General features: G+C 38.2%; 1 protein-coding gene across 1 annotated transcript; it reads right to left on the bottom strand.

Annotated features, from left to right (window-relative positions):
- On the bottom strand, nt 1-11014 carry LOC125803022 (cytochrome P450 2J2-like). Its single transcript, XM_049481768.1, has 9 exons — nt 10727-11014; nt 7579-7741; nt 7287-7436; nt 6928-7088; nt 6644-6820; nt 3450-3591; nt 3175-3362; nt 1934-2075; nt 1-1099 (listed from the first exon to the last, which is right to left on the bottom strand). The coding sequence occupies exons 1-9, from the start codon at nt 10925-10927 to the stop codon at nt 924-926; spliced, it is 1500 nt and encodes a 499-aa protein (XP_049337725.1). The 5' UTR covers nt 10928-11014; the 3' UTR covers nt 1-923.
- Between the last annotated feature and the right edge of the window lie 1645 nt (nt 11015-12659).

Below are 12659 nucleotides of genomic sequence, written 5' to 3'. Positions count from 1 at the left end.
AAAAAAAAAAATAACACATAATTTCTGGGAAAAAAAAGCCCATCATACTGAATGTAAAACATGGTGGTGGTAGTGTGATGGTCTGGGGCTGCTTTGCTGGTTCTGGGCCTGGAGAACTTTCTGTAATTGATGGAACCAGGAATTTTGCTGTTTACCAGACAATCCTGAAGGAGAATATCCAGCAATCTGTTCATGAACTCAAGCTCAAGCATACTTGGGTTCTGCAGCAGGACAATGATCCAAAACACACAAACAATTGATTATCTGAATGAAGGTTTTGGAGTGGCCTAGTCAAAGACTGATTGAGATGCTGTGATGATCATGAACAGGCCCTTTATGCTCGAACACCCTCCAGTGTGTCTGAATTGAAACTATTCTGTAAAGACGAGTAGAACAAAATTTCTCCACAGAGATGTGAAAGACTCTTAGTCAGTAATTGGTAAAGCTTGATTTCTGTTGGCACAACCGAGTTATTAGGTTTTGGGGGCAAAGACTTTTTCATACAGAGCTAGATTGTTTTTTTTTGGTGATTTATTTAATAAATGAAACTATCATTTAAAACATCTTGTATGTTTGTCAAAACCATCCAGCTTTAATTGGTATGTTACTCAAAGAACTAATAAGGCAAACGCAGTTGCTAATCAGGATCAATTAAATAGAAACTTTCCAAAATTGTAAAAGTAGACTCAATAAGCAGAACGTGGGACTTTTTTAAAGACAAGAGGTCTCATTACATCTGCTGCAACACATATAACATATAAATGATATGTGGCAAAACATCTTTACCCGCAATAAATGAAATAATTACTGTTTCATTTAGTTTGTCTTTTTCGTATATTTCAATAGTATGAGGGTATGAAACCATTTAGTCTCAAACATGAAGAGAAGATAATCGTTTTTTACAGCACTGTATGTATACCTCCTTAGCGTGGCACAGCACACAGCTTGTATGGTTTAGGGCTGTGTGTGGCTCCCAATATGTAGTCCAGGCTGGGCTCCACACCCTCTGGTGGTTTGAAAGTGAAGCGCTGAAGCAGAGAACTAAAGAACAGGAACAGTTCCATACGAGCCAGCTGCTCCCCAAGACACACTCTCTTACCTGGGGGAAAAAACATAATCAAAAAAAGCTGTAAAAACTGATGAAATACAGAGCAATGCATTTGCCCCTGAATGTTTGACCTGATGTGTACAGATTAAGGCCATGGACCACTACAAATTATTTTATTCAAAGACCCCTTATAATACCTCATTAATAACCAAATCATTCAACAACATACAAACATTAAAGAAGATACAGTTACAGTATGTAGGTAGTCAAGGTCATGCATTTACGACATTAACATTAGAGCTTTCCAGACACAAATACTACAAAACAGTTAAATACTGTATATTTTACACAGGTTTAAGATAAACATTTCACTTTATGATAGGGATTTTAAAATAGGCTTTTTTTAACACAAAATTATGAATACATAACACAACCGACGTTAGTAATACCAAAATAGTTTTCTAAAGAAATGACATTTCACTCAGTTAGGAGAACTGGATGCAGGGCAGCTATATCACTGCAGAGTTTAGATGGCACCCATTAAACAAGATTAAACAAGCATTGTCAGCCATCATAACATTTTCTGATGTGAAATTAGAGCATAGTTGATTACTGCAGCAGTAATGACATTACAACCAAATCTTCATGTAGGTTGTTGTCAGTTTTAATGAAAAGCTTATGTAGATATCCGGTAGCCTTATGACTGACAAAGTACAGTATCTACCAAAGTAGATTAGAATAAAGAATTAAATATGAACATAAATTACTAGGTTTGTATTTGGGGTGTCTGACAAATTATGTTTGGTTGTCCAACAGAAATTTAATTTATTACAAATTGCAGCAGTACAACAGAAGCAAAAAAAAAAATATTAAATTTTACGTCACCTGCAGAAAACGGCATGAAAGCCTCTCTCTTCCTGAAATTTCCATTGGAATCCAAGAAGTGACCTGGATTAAAAGAGTCAGGTGTCTCCCACTCTGTTTTGTCAAACAGAACCGATGTCAAATTGCCAGCCACCATCGTCCCCTGTAAAACCATGAAACACCCATTTATACTGTAGCATTATTATTGAAGCTTTCTTAAACATAAATCTAATCAGAAACATGTTAAAGTGGAACTCATAGTGGACACAGTGTCACTTCCAAAGTTTGTATCAGAGCCAGACTGATATATCGGTTCAATGTTATATCAATACTGATATATCAACACTGGTATCCAGGGGTGTAGCAGCAAATTCTGGGCCCTGTACACTCTCAATGGGCCCCTATTCATGCCAGTACACAAGGAAAGTGAGCGAAAAAAAAATCAGGATTTTCATGGGCCCCTCTCCCTGCTCAGGCCCTGGGTAGTCCCCCCCACTATCACGCCCATGCTGATATCTGTGGAGTGACTTGTGTAACCGTATTATATTAATACTGGCTGCACTCCTGCACATCCTGGTCAAAATACCATGTAAAATCCAACCCTGCTTTAGTGTTTAGTGTGATAATACAAAGGTTAATAATAAAACAGGTTTTAATAAAATGAACAGAAGAAACATATGGATTTTTGCCTCTTGTCAGGCTTCCATTGTAAAAAAGAAGGTGTTCTTAATGACTTGCCTGGTTAAATAAAGAATAAATAAATAAATTAATTAAATGTATTATTTATGACTAAAAAGCTAATTATGTCAGATTAATAGTATTTCTACATTTTGGGCAAAAAAGATTCTACAAAGTACTGTTTTTACTTTGAAACCTTTGAAACATTTGTTTTTGGTTTTCCCACCAACGCAAAGAAACCTATAACAAAGCACAATGTATCATAGTTTAGAACAATGATACCTTAAAGGGACCCTTTTGTAGTCTTGAATGTAGTCTTGGACTGCATTTTACTTTTATTGGAACAATTCTATACAAATTGCTCTAAAGTCCTGGACTTTACAGGAGGTAGATAAAACCTTCTTAGCGTTCAATGGAAGTCAATGTAAAAAGTTTTTCATTGGACAGAGATAATATAAAGTAATCAAGATTTAATTGTTACTGCAGTTTATTTGAGTTTAATTGTTTTACTCAGTTTACATGAGTTTTAATATTTAATCAGTCTGACCTCATTGTGCATATGTGCATAACATATACAAACATACTTTTGGGATGGAGTATTCTTCTATCTGTGTGTCCTTTGTGGCAGCCCGGACCACGTTGAGTGGAAGAATGTTTCCCATCCTCTGGATTTCGTGAATAACAGCATTGGTGTAGGGAAGGTTGTCTCTGTCTGTCACAGAGGGCTGTCGTGCAGAACCCACCACCTGGTCAATCTCAGCTTGAACTTTGGCTAAATGTAAAAAATAGAAACTTTTCTAGTGTAAGTTTGAACAGCATGAACATGAGAAGAGATGGTTAGAAATATTACTTTACTGACCCTGTATCTCAGGATATTTGATCATGTACAGCAGACCCCAGGTCAAAGTGGTGGCTGTGGTCTCAGTCCCAGCAAAAAAAAGATCCAGTGTGCAAAAGCACAAGTTCTCAATATCGAAACCAGCAGCCTTGTCATCTTTCCACTGCAAAACACATGTGGAAAATGTAAAAACCACATATCAACTTTCAGGCACTTCATGTCATTAATGGCTGTCATTAATATCTGTCTTCTGCTCAGGCCCATGTTTAAGAGACCGAAAAAACATACATTGCAACCTTAGTCTGAATATCTGCACCATCACTCGAGCTGTGGAGAATGCAGTTAAGCAGCCTTTAGATAGAGGATTAAGACAGGCATGTCCGTGAGAATACATAATGTTATCTGTCAGAGGCAACAAAAACATGAGTCTGAATGTGTAACGCATATTCTTCATGATCTAAAGGATACAAGAGACTAATTGTCTACCCATGGGAGCAGTTCTTCTGCATGTCTCGTGATTTACTGTGAAAAATGTTTATTGTAGGAATATAGCTGCTTTGTTATTTATCTTTTATGCATATTTATGTGTTTTGACACTTTTAGTTTTCGATTAATTCGAACCACATGTATAATATACAGTACTGTGCAAATGTTTTAGGCACCAAAGTAAATTACACTAATCCATTTATCTCAGCAATATAAGTGTTTTTACCAGGAAAAAGCACCACATATGATTTGAACAGATGCAATAAACATGAATACAGTAAAACATAACAAAGATTTCCCAAGTATGTTGTATCTTGTGAGCGGAGCTGTAGAACAAAGTGTAGTTCCAGATTTCTCCTGGATGCTCCTCAGCCAGCATGTGTATATTATGTTAAGTTCCAGCAGCAGCTCACCTGATTTACCACATTTACCAATATACCAAACCAGGTGTTGATATGATTATTAAACTCAGATGAGGAGAGATTAGGAGATGTTTTATAGAAAACGGTGCTGTAAAAGATTTGCTTTTTGTAAATTCGCTGTTTGTATGTATTGTATTTTTAGTGTTTTACTGAGCTATTAAAAAATTCTTCACAGATAAGCTTTTTCTTGACTGAAATTCCCACAGGTGCCTAAAACTTTTCCACAGTACTGTAAGTTTCGTTCAGAAATATGTATGTTCATATGTATGTTCATAACAGAAATATTTTTGGCATAACAATATATTTAGCATAATACATGCTTTCAAATAAGCTTTGATATTGATGTGATTTTTATACCATTAAGCTTCTGGAGACGCCTGTTGCACAAGAAACCTTGACACCTGGACACTGCTCCCTTGCCCTGTATTCTCCTCCTCAGCCTCTCGTTTCTCTCCCGCCGCAAGCTGTTTAACGTTGTATGTAAGCACGGGTCTCTGCATTCTAAATCACGCCCAATCACAGGAATAGTGCACTATATTGTGTGTTAACCAGTGGTCAATTGTGCACTGTTTCTGTGATAGGAAAGCAGTGATTTAGAACCCAGATACAGCCACCGCGCTGCCCCCCCTTTGCTTGGAGAACAACCAGGGGTGGCTGTTCTCTAGCGGAGGGGGGCCAGCGCCGCAGCTGTGTCTCTATCTAAAAAACAAATCACCCACCTTAATGACTAACCTCAAAAATACGGGACAAAATGCGTACCGGAACAATTCAATACGGAACGCGTATTTTACTGCCCAAATATGGGGCGATTCCGTATTTCACAGAACGGTTGGCAACCCTAGCTGGCGCTGCTAAACGAGACTGGCTAATGCTGCTAACCAGAACTGGCTAATGCTGCTAATCAGAACTGGCTAATGCTGCTAATCAGAACTGGCTAGTGCTGCTAACCGAGACTGGCTAATGCTGCTAACCAGAACTGGCTAGTGCTGCTAACCGAGACTGGCTAATGCTGCTAACCAGAACTGGCTAATGCTGCTAATCAGAACTGGCTAGTGCTGCTAACCGAGACTGGCTAATGCTGCTAATCAGAACTGGCTAATGCTGCTAACCAGAACTGGCTAGTGCTGCTAACCGAGACTGGCTAATGCTGCTAACCAGAACTGGCTAATGCTGCTAATCAGAACTGGCTAATGCTGCTAACCAGAACTGGCTAGTGCTGCTAACCGAGACTGGCTAATGCTGCTAATCAGAACTGGCTAATGCTGCTAACCAGAACTGGCTAGTGCTGCTAACCAAGACTGGCTAGTGCTGCTAACCGAGACTGGCTAATGCTGCTAACCAGAACTGGCTAATGCTGCTAATCAGAACTGGCTAATGCTGCTAACCAGAACTGGCTAGTGCTGCTAACCGAGACTGGCTAATGCTGCTAATCAGAACTGGCTAATGCTGCTAACCAGAACTGGCTAGTGCTGCTAACCAAGACTGGCTAATGCTGCTAACCAGAACTGGCTAATGCTGCTAATCAGAACTGGCTAATGCTGCTAATCAGAACTGGCTAATGCTGCTAACCGGGGCTGGTTGGCGCTGTTCAGGGGCGTAGCAGCAAATTCTGGGCCCTGTACATTCTTAATGTCAGTGGGCCCCTATCCGTGCCAACACACAAGGAACATGGATTTTCATGGGCCCCTCTTCCTACTCGGGCCCTGGGTAGTCAGGTCCACTTTTCCCCCCACTACCACGCCTATGGCGCTGTTAACTGTGGCTGGCTAGCGCTGCTAAACTGGCTAGCGCTTACTCTTGGACAAAATACTGGAATTCTAAGCTTACTGTACACAAACAAAAGCCCTTTACTCATCCAAACAAACAGTTAGATAAATCTGTGTAAATTAATATCCAGCACTCGTTTGACTTTGAAAGAATTAGTTTTTTGTTTTTAAGAACTACAGTTTTGTTTACTTAGGAGTTTGTTTAACTTACTTCCCGTCTGTCCTTCCTGTATTACATAGTATTCTGAATTGAAAATGAAACTGAAATGAAATGGCATGAAACATATATGTATATACAAATACAGAGTTTTATCATTATAACATCCTGAATTTATGGATAGCTTTTATTTTTTATGTTTAAGATAAATTCTATGAACAGTGAATTTCTGTTTTTAAGGGCAAGAGTATTATTATTAATGTAATAATTAGTTATAGCTTTTTTGCTCATTTTTGAGAAAGGTGTATGTTATCTAAGCTATATAAATACATACTGATGTATACCTAGAAGTGCACATAAAAAGAATACCTGCTCAATTCTTACCTTTTCCATTTCGATGAGGAAACAGTCAATGTAGTCACGTGGGTTTGCGGGGTCACAGTCCACTTTGTGCTCTGCTATTTTACGATGGGAAAACTTTACCATTCTGTCCCACAAGGTAAATATTTTCTGGTGAGGTCCAGGAGCTATGCGCATTAGTCTTGGGAACGTGTTGTATAACTAGTAAAAGAAGAACAAAAATAGAGCATATGTTAAGCATCCTCTTTACTCTCTACTTACTGATGCTGGAACCAGCTTTTGCTTGGCTGATATCTGAGTGCACCTACATGTCCCAGAACACTTCCTTCAAGAAGCACAAGTTGGTTGATTGTGTTCAACAAGATTTGGAACTCGCTGTCACTGTACTCAAACCTTTCTCCAAACACCAGGACACAGATCACATTGGAGACAGCACAGTTCAGCAGAAGCCGGGGGTCATATGGTTTGCCTGGAAATTATACAACACTATTTGTGAATGGCATAGCATACTAGAATGGTTGCTAGTCAGTATTAACATAATGCTTCCAGTAAACTAACTGATATGCACCTGGGATACAATTTGTTTTACATTAAATATAATCATTAAAAATATTTATGAACAATCACAGGACACAATTCACAAGGTAGCCTAAATAGCTGGTTTTACCTTGTTCATTTGATATGGCTTCAGCCAAATAACGACATTCAAGGTGAATGGAGGACTCCAGACTTTTTTTTCCAAGTCCAAAATTTCGAAGAGTTGAGAGTGCAAACCTCCTCTGCTGTTTCCATGCATATCCATTGGAGGCAACAACTCCTGTTTATCAAATAAGAGTTTTACTACTACTCAGTAGTTTAGTGTGGAGTAATAAATGAGTCATGGGACTTATGAAACAGTAAATCATAAAGCAAAACACATGTGCAAAATAAAAAATCTGCTTATAGAACACGAAAACTACCTTTATCACCAACAGTGTCTCGAAGCATAGGGACATTTGGGCGATCAGCATAGTCATTCCCTTGGTCAACATACACCTTTTTCACTAACTTATATCCATTCAGCACAACAAGCCTTGGTCCAAAAATCTGAATGTTGAAAATGTTTCCATATTTTTCAGCACACTGAAACGATTGAGAGCAAAATTTGCACAAATAAAATAAAAACAATGGATATACAATAAACAAATCAAATTTGAATGAGGATAATAAACAAAGTAAACTTTTAAAAACTGTAATGTGAACAACTCTGTATTGTGCAAATTAGTTATTTATTAGTTATTAGTTATTTTAATTAGTATTTGTCATTTATTGAATATATACTCCCCTATTATTGTATTGTAAGACTGAGGTCAATTCTTTATTCAGATCTGTATCTGATACATTCAGAAGATATATTTTTTTTGTCTGAACCCACCTTTTTTGTGAGCAAATGTATTGGAACATATACATAAAATAACTTAAAATAGATTAAAATGCACAACACTTAATATTAAGTTTTGAACCCTTTGCGTGCAGTAACTGCATCAAATCTGTGGCCCACTGGCATTACTAAACTTAAGCATTGTACTTTTGAAAGAACAAGAAAAAGTGGATTTTAGTGAAAGGACACCTTTGAGTCTTGGAGGTGACTAGGCCAGTCTAAAACCTTCCAGTTCTAGCTCTAGATTAAGTCCTTTGTAGTGTTGGCAGTGTGTTTAATCATGCTGCATGATAAAGGTTGGCTTGTCTCTGCACTTCTTCCCATTATTCTTGCTAATTAGTGGTTTGCATTTTCTATACATTTGTTCATGAAGTCTTCTGCGAACAGTAGTGATAAATTCATTCCTGCACCCTGGAGGTTGTTGCTAACAGTTGTTTTAGGGTATATCTATACAGCGCACACAATGTTTGTTATCAAATACTGTGGTTTTCTTTAGTCAATCTGTTTGATAAATGTTACTTAGTACACCATTGATGATTTCTTTTTTAAGACATTCCAATCACACTGTACTTGCCATGGCTAGACCTGTCGCGATAACTATGTTATCGACTTATCGTATGACAATTATTTTTTTTGCGATAATTTTGCCGATGTCCATAACAGTACATGAGAGAGTGAGTCCCATGTAGTGCAGAGTTTATGCGGCAGTGAGAGTGAGCAGTGAAGGTGCCACTACACACACGCACGCGCGCACACAGATTGTGTGTGTCGGGAGATGTGTTAGCTAGCGAACATATTCGAGGCTAATTGGACTTTCTCAAAACTTAACAGCTTTAGAAAACGTTTGAGGAAGTTTAGTCCGGGATGGGCTGTGTTTTAAAACCGTATTCCACGGCTCCGGTGCGGGAGTATTTTGGCTTTAAGCCAAATGAGTGAGGAGAACCATCAATGCAAATGAGCCGGTATGTTTACAAGGTTTCACAACAGTGGAAACAAAAGCAGGCAATACTACTAACCTGAGATCGTATTTAAAGCACAATCATACAGTCCGATTCATGCAGCTGAATATTGAATATAAAAATTGTTCCCCCAGAGAGATCCTGCCTCAAGCCCCACATGGTAAACATGCTGGTGTTTCTTGCTCAGAATGTGTCTGACAGTTACATTAAAAATACATTTATAGCAAGAGCTATGGGCTGCTGAGCTATCTGTTTGTCTTAGATCATATGGACTATGCTAATGTATGGTTTACAAAATATACATATATAATCAGAAAAAGGAAGCTGCAAGTGCCAATGTGTTGTTTTTTAAAAATAATTAATGTAAATGTCTATTTGTTGTTACTTTATTGTTTAATATTTAGTGCAGTTTTTCAGAACTTTATTTGTTTTAGTTATTTACAATTTTAAAATATTTTTATATTGGGAGCCCAATGTCTGCCCTTAATAATATAAAGTTAGTTTCACTGTAAAATGGTGTAATAGTATTATGCTAGTATATTATTAGTGTGGCACATTGTCTTAAAGCACCTTTGGAAGCCCAGAAGCAGGAAAAAGCATTTTCTATAGTGGTGCTTTAAAATGACAATATTATTGTTTATCGCAATAATTTCTGGAACAATATATCATCCTGAAAATTTTGTTATCGTGACAGGCCTAGCCATGGCCAATATTTTTATTATTTTATTTTTTTTTACAATGGCTCTGACAGATTTTCCATCTTCTGTCAGCTTTACAGTTGCTTGTTTTTCACTCATAGACAGCTGTCTGTTTTTCATGTCTTTTACTCCTCTAACTATAAATGCACAGTTTGCACAGATAAAACCCAAATCAGAAAATGCAATGTAGATATTCAGTGATATTCATTGTTTTAATTATCATTGTATAAGGACACACCTGGGCAACAAAACAAAATACTTCTCCAACAAGAAATATGGGTGGATTCAGACAAGGTTGCTCTATTCTGAACTGTGTATCACATCCAGATATAAATATCCAAATAAAAGCTTAAATGTTGATCGTTTGTCTCATATTTATCTTTTAATGTCAAACCTAATTGTTTATTTCAGTAGCTGTCATATACACTGAGGGAAGAGTACATGACAAAAAAAAACATCTTAGGTTGAGCTAACCAGGCTCTCAGTAAAATATATAGAACACTTATATTAGTATATTTCAGTAGCTGTCATATACACACTGAGGGATAAGTACATGACAGCTACTCAAATATACTAATATAAGTGTTCTATATATTTTACTGAGAGCTTGGTTAGCTCAACCTGGTGCAGATGGTTTTAACAGCGTGTAGTTGTTGCGGTTTACCTGGGGGTTGACCTGGTCCAACCTGGTCCAACCTTGTCAACCATATTTTGCATGAGCACACACAGTTTAACCAGTTTTTTTTTTACTTACAAACTATTTAAACCAGCTTAGACCGTCTACAACAAGCAAACAGCTGGTCTTAAGCTGCTTTTTGCACAAGGGTCACGTACTACTTTGTAATTTCTACTGTGTGAAGAGTTTCATGTGTCAGTTCTGCGTATCAGCTGATTACTTCTCCCGCTCTAGAGTTGCGGCGCAATGCATCGTGGGTATTGTAGTTGTTTTGTTTGTGACGCCCTTTGTGAGTCTAGAGCTAATGTTGTTTTAATAACACTGGTTATAGGAGACACACAAGCACAGTCTTACCTCTCCCAGCTGAATGTGAAACTTGCCGATACTGAACCTGTGGATGTTTCCTATGAAGGGTAGAGTGGGGGGTCCGGGGGGGAAGTTCCTCGGGGCTTTATTCCACAGATACTCCACCAGCAGCAGAAACACACAGGAGAACAACACAGCGCTCGTCACATCCACCCACTGCAGCAGCTGGAACAGCGGAGTCACCGCCATCACACACAGAACGGGTCAGAGTGAGGAGCAGAGTCAGCTCAGCCTGTATCTGACCTGTTCCTGCCTACACTACTGTATACAGGAGACACGCCCACTCAACGAACTGCTGCACTCCATAGCTGTGTCCATATTCAGGGGCTGCACCCTTCGTAGGCTGCATCGGATGTACTGAAATGCGACAGTCTACCTTCCCTGTTTAAAACTCTTCCCGCCACTACCGAAGTCTGAGCTGAGAAATGATGGAGAAATTGATTCTCGTTTTGCTTCAGACCACAAAATACCAAACTAATTAAGGCCAAATTAGTTTTAATTTAATGTTTTAAATGTGAACTTTGGAACCGAACATTATTAAATTGAAAAAACCTTCATAGCATATCAGACTGAAAATTACATTAAACTGTCTGATGAGCACAACCTAAATATGTTCATGTTGGTAAATTGTATATATTATAATTATTTATTATAAGTTATAAGTATTTATATATCTATAAACTACATAATACTAAATATACTACATAATACAGCCGACTCCTCTGCAGAATTTAATTAAATACAGTATAGCCCTATCCGGATGGGATTAGTTTCTCAGGGTGTCTTGGGGTAATTTTCTCTTTTTCGGGGGGTCCTCTGCGATTTTATTCCCATCCAGAACAAACATGTATGTGTTTTTTCTCAGACGTCCTCTGAGAAACTAATCCGTCCGGATAGAAAAATCTTGCCGTTATAATGGATTTAGATTTCTCCCTCACTCTCATCACAAAAACAGCCTATTATTATATTTAAAATATAGCCAGAATCAAAGGTTTTGTGTCTCAGCAGGATCTGGAGAAGCTCATCCATGCTTTATTTTTTAAGTATATTGGATTATTGGAATGACTTTTAACTGGCCTTCCAAAAACATAATTAAACAGCTACAGCACATTCAGAATGCTGCTCCCAGAGTTTTAACGAGGACTAAGAGAAAAGAGCACATCACTCCAGTCCTAAAATCTCTACACTGGCTTACAGCTACAGAATAGAGAATATAGACCCAATAGATCTCTCAGATCCATGGACTCAGTTAGTTGAACCCAGTTGGTTGAACCCACTCTAAACAGTTGAGTCCAGTCTAAATGTGCAGAAGCAACTTTTAGTTATTATCCTGCATTTTTACTTGATTGGATGTGCTGTTTGATCTAAATATGTTCTCATGCTCTTGTGCATAGTGGTGCTGCAATTGTGTTTGTCCAGGGGCTTCTCTGTAAGAAGATTGTTGTGTTTACCTATGTCTGCACAAGTCCCCTGTGGGTACTCCTTTTTCCTCCAGTCTCCCAACAATACACATGGTATGGGAATTGGCTATGCTAAATTGACCCCTAGGTGTGAGTAAATGCGTGTGTTTGGTACTCCATGATTGTCTGGTGTCTGTTCAGCGGGTATTCGTGCCTTAAGGTCAGTGTTTCAAGGTAGAGCCAAGACCCATGCGGCCCTGACCAGCAAGAAGCAGGTAAGAAATTAAGCCATTAAACCATTTAACTTCGACTTAGCAATTGTACTGATTCTTTGTTTCAATATGAATTACAAGACTAACTGATAATGGCAAATAGTTGTATAAACTTTTTCTAAAATCGAACGCTTGCTCCCCTCTATATGCTATAAGAAATTAACTGCATTGCACTGGTCAGGTATCGATGCTGGATGATTAGTTTTGGGTTACAAATGTCACTACAGCTCATCTTTAAGGTAGTGTGTG

The sequence above is a fragment of the Astyanax mexicanus genome, chromosome 1 (genome assembly GCF_023375975.1).
Source record: "Astyanax mexicanus isolate ESR-SI-001 chromosome 1, AstMex3_surface, whole genome shotgun sequence".
In the NCBI taxonomy this organism is placed as follows: domain Eukaryota; kingdom Metazoa; phylum Chordata; class Actinopteri; order Characiformes; family Acestrorhamphidae; genus Astyanax; species Astyanax mexicanus.
This window is presented reverse-complemented; position numbering and strand designations above follow the sequence as displayed.

Coding starts and splice junctions, on each gene's coding strand:
- LOC125803022 (XM_049481768.1), bottom strand. CDS start 10,927: ATGGCGGTGACTCCGCTGTTCCAGCTGCTGCAGTGGGTGGATGTGACG. Junction 3,363..3,449: donor CAAATATCCTGAGATACAGG/GTCAGTAAAGTA, acceptor TTTTACATTTAG/CCAAAGTTCAAGCTGAGATT. Junction 2,076..3,174: donor AAGAATACTCCATCCCAAAA/GTATGTTTGTAT, acceptor ATGGTTTTACAG/GGGACGATGGTGGCTGGCAA.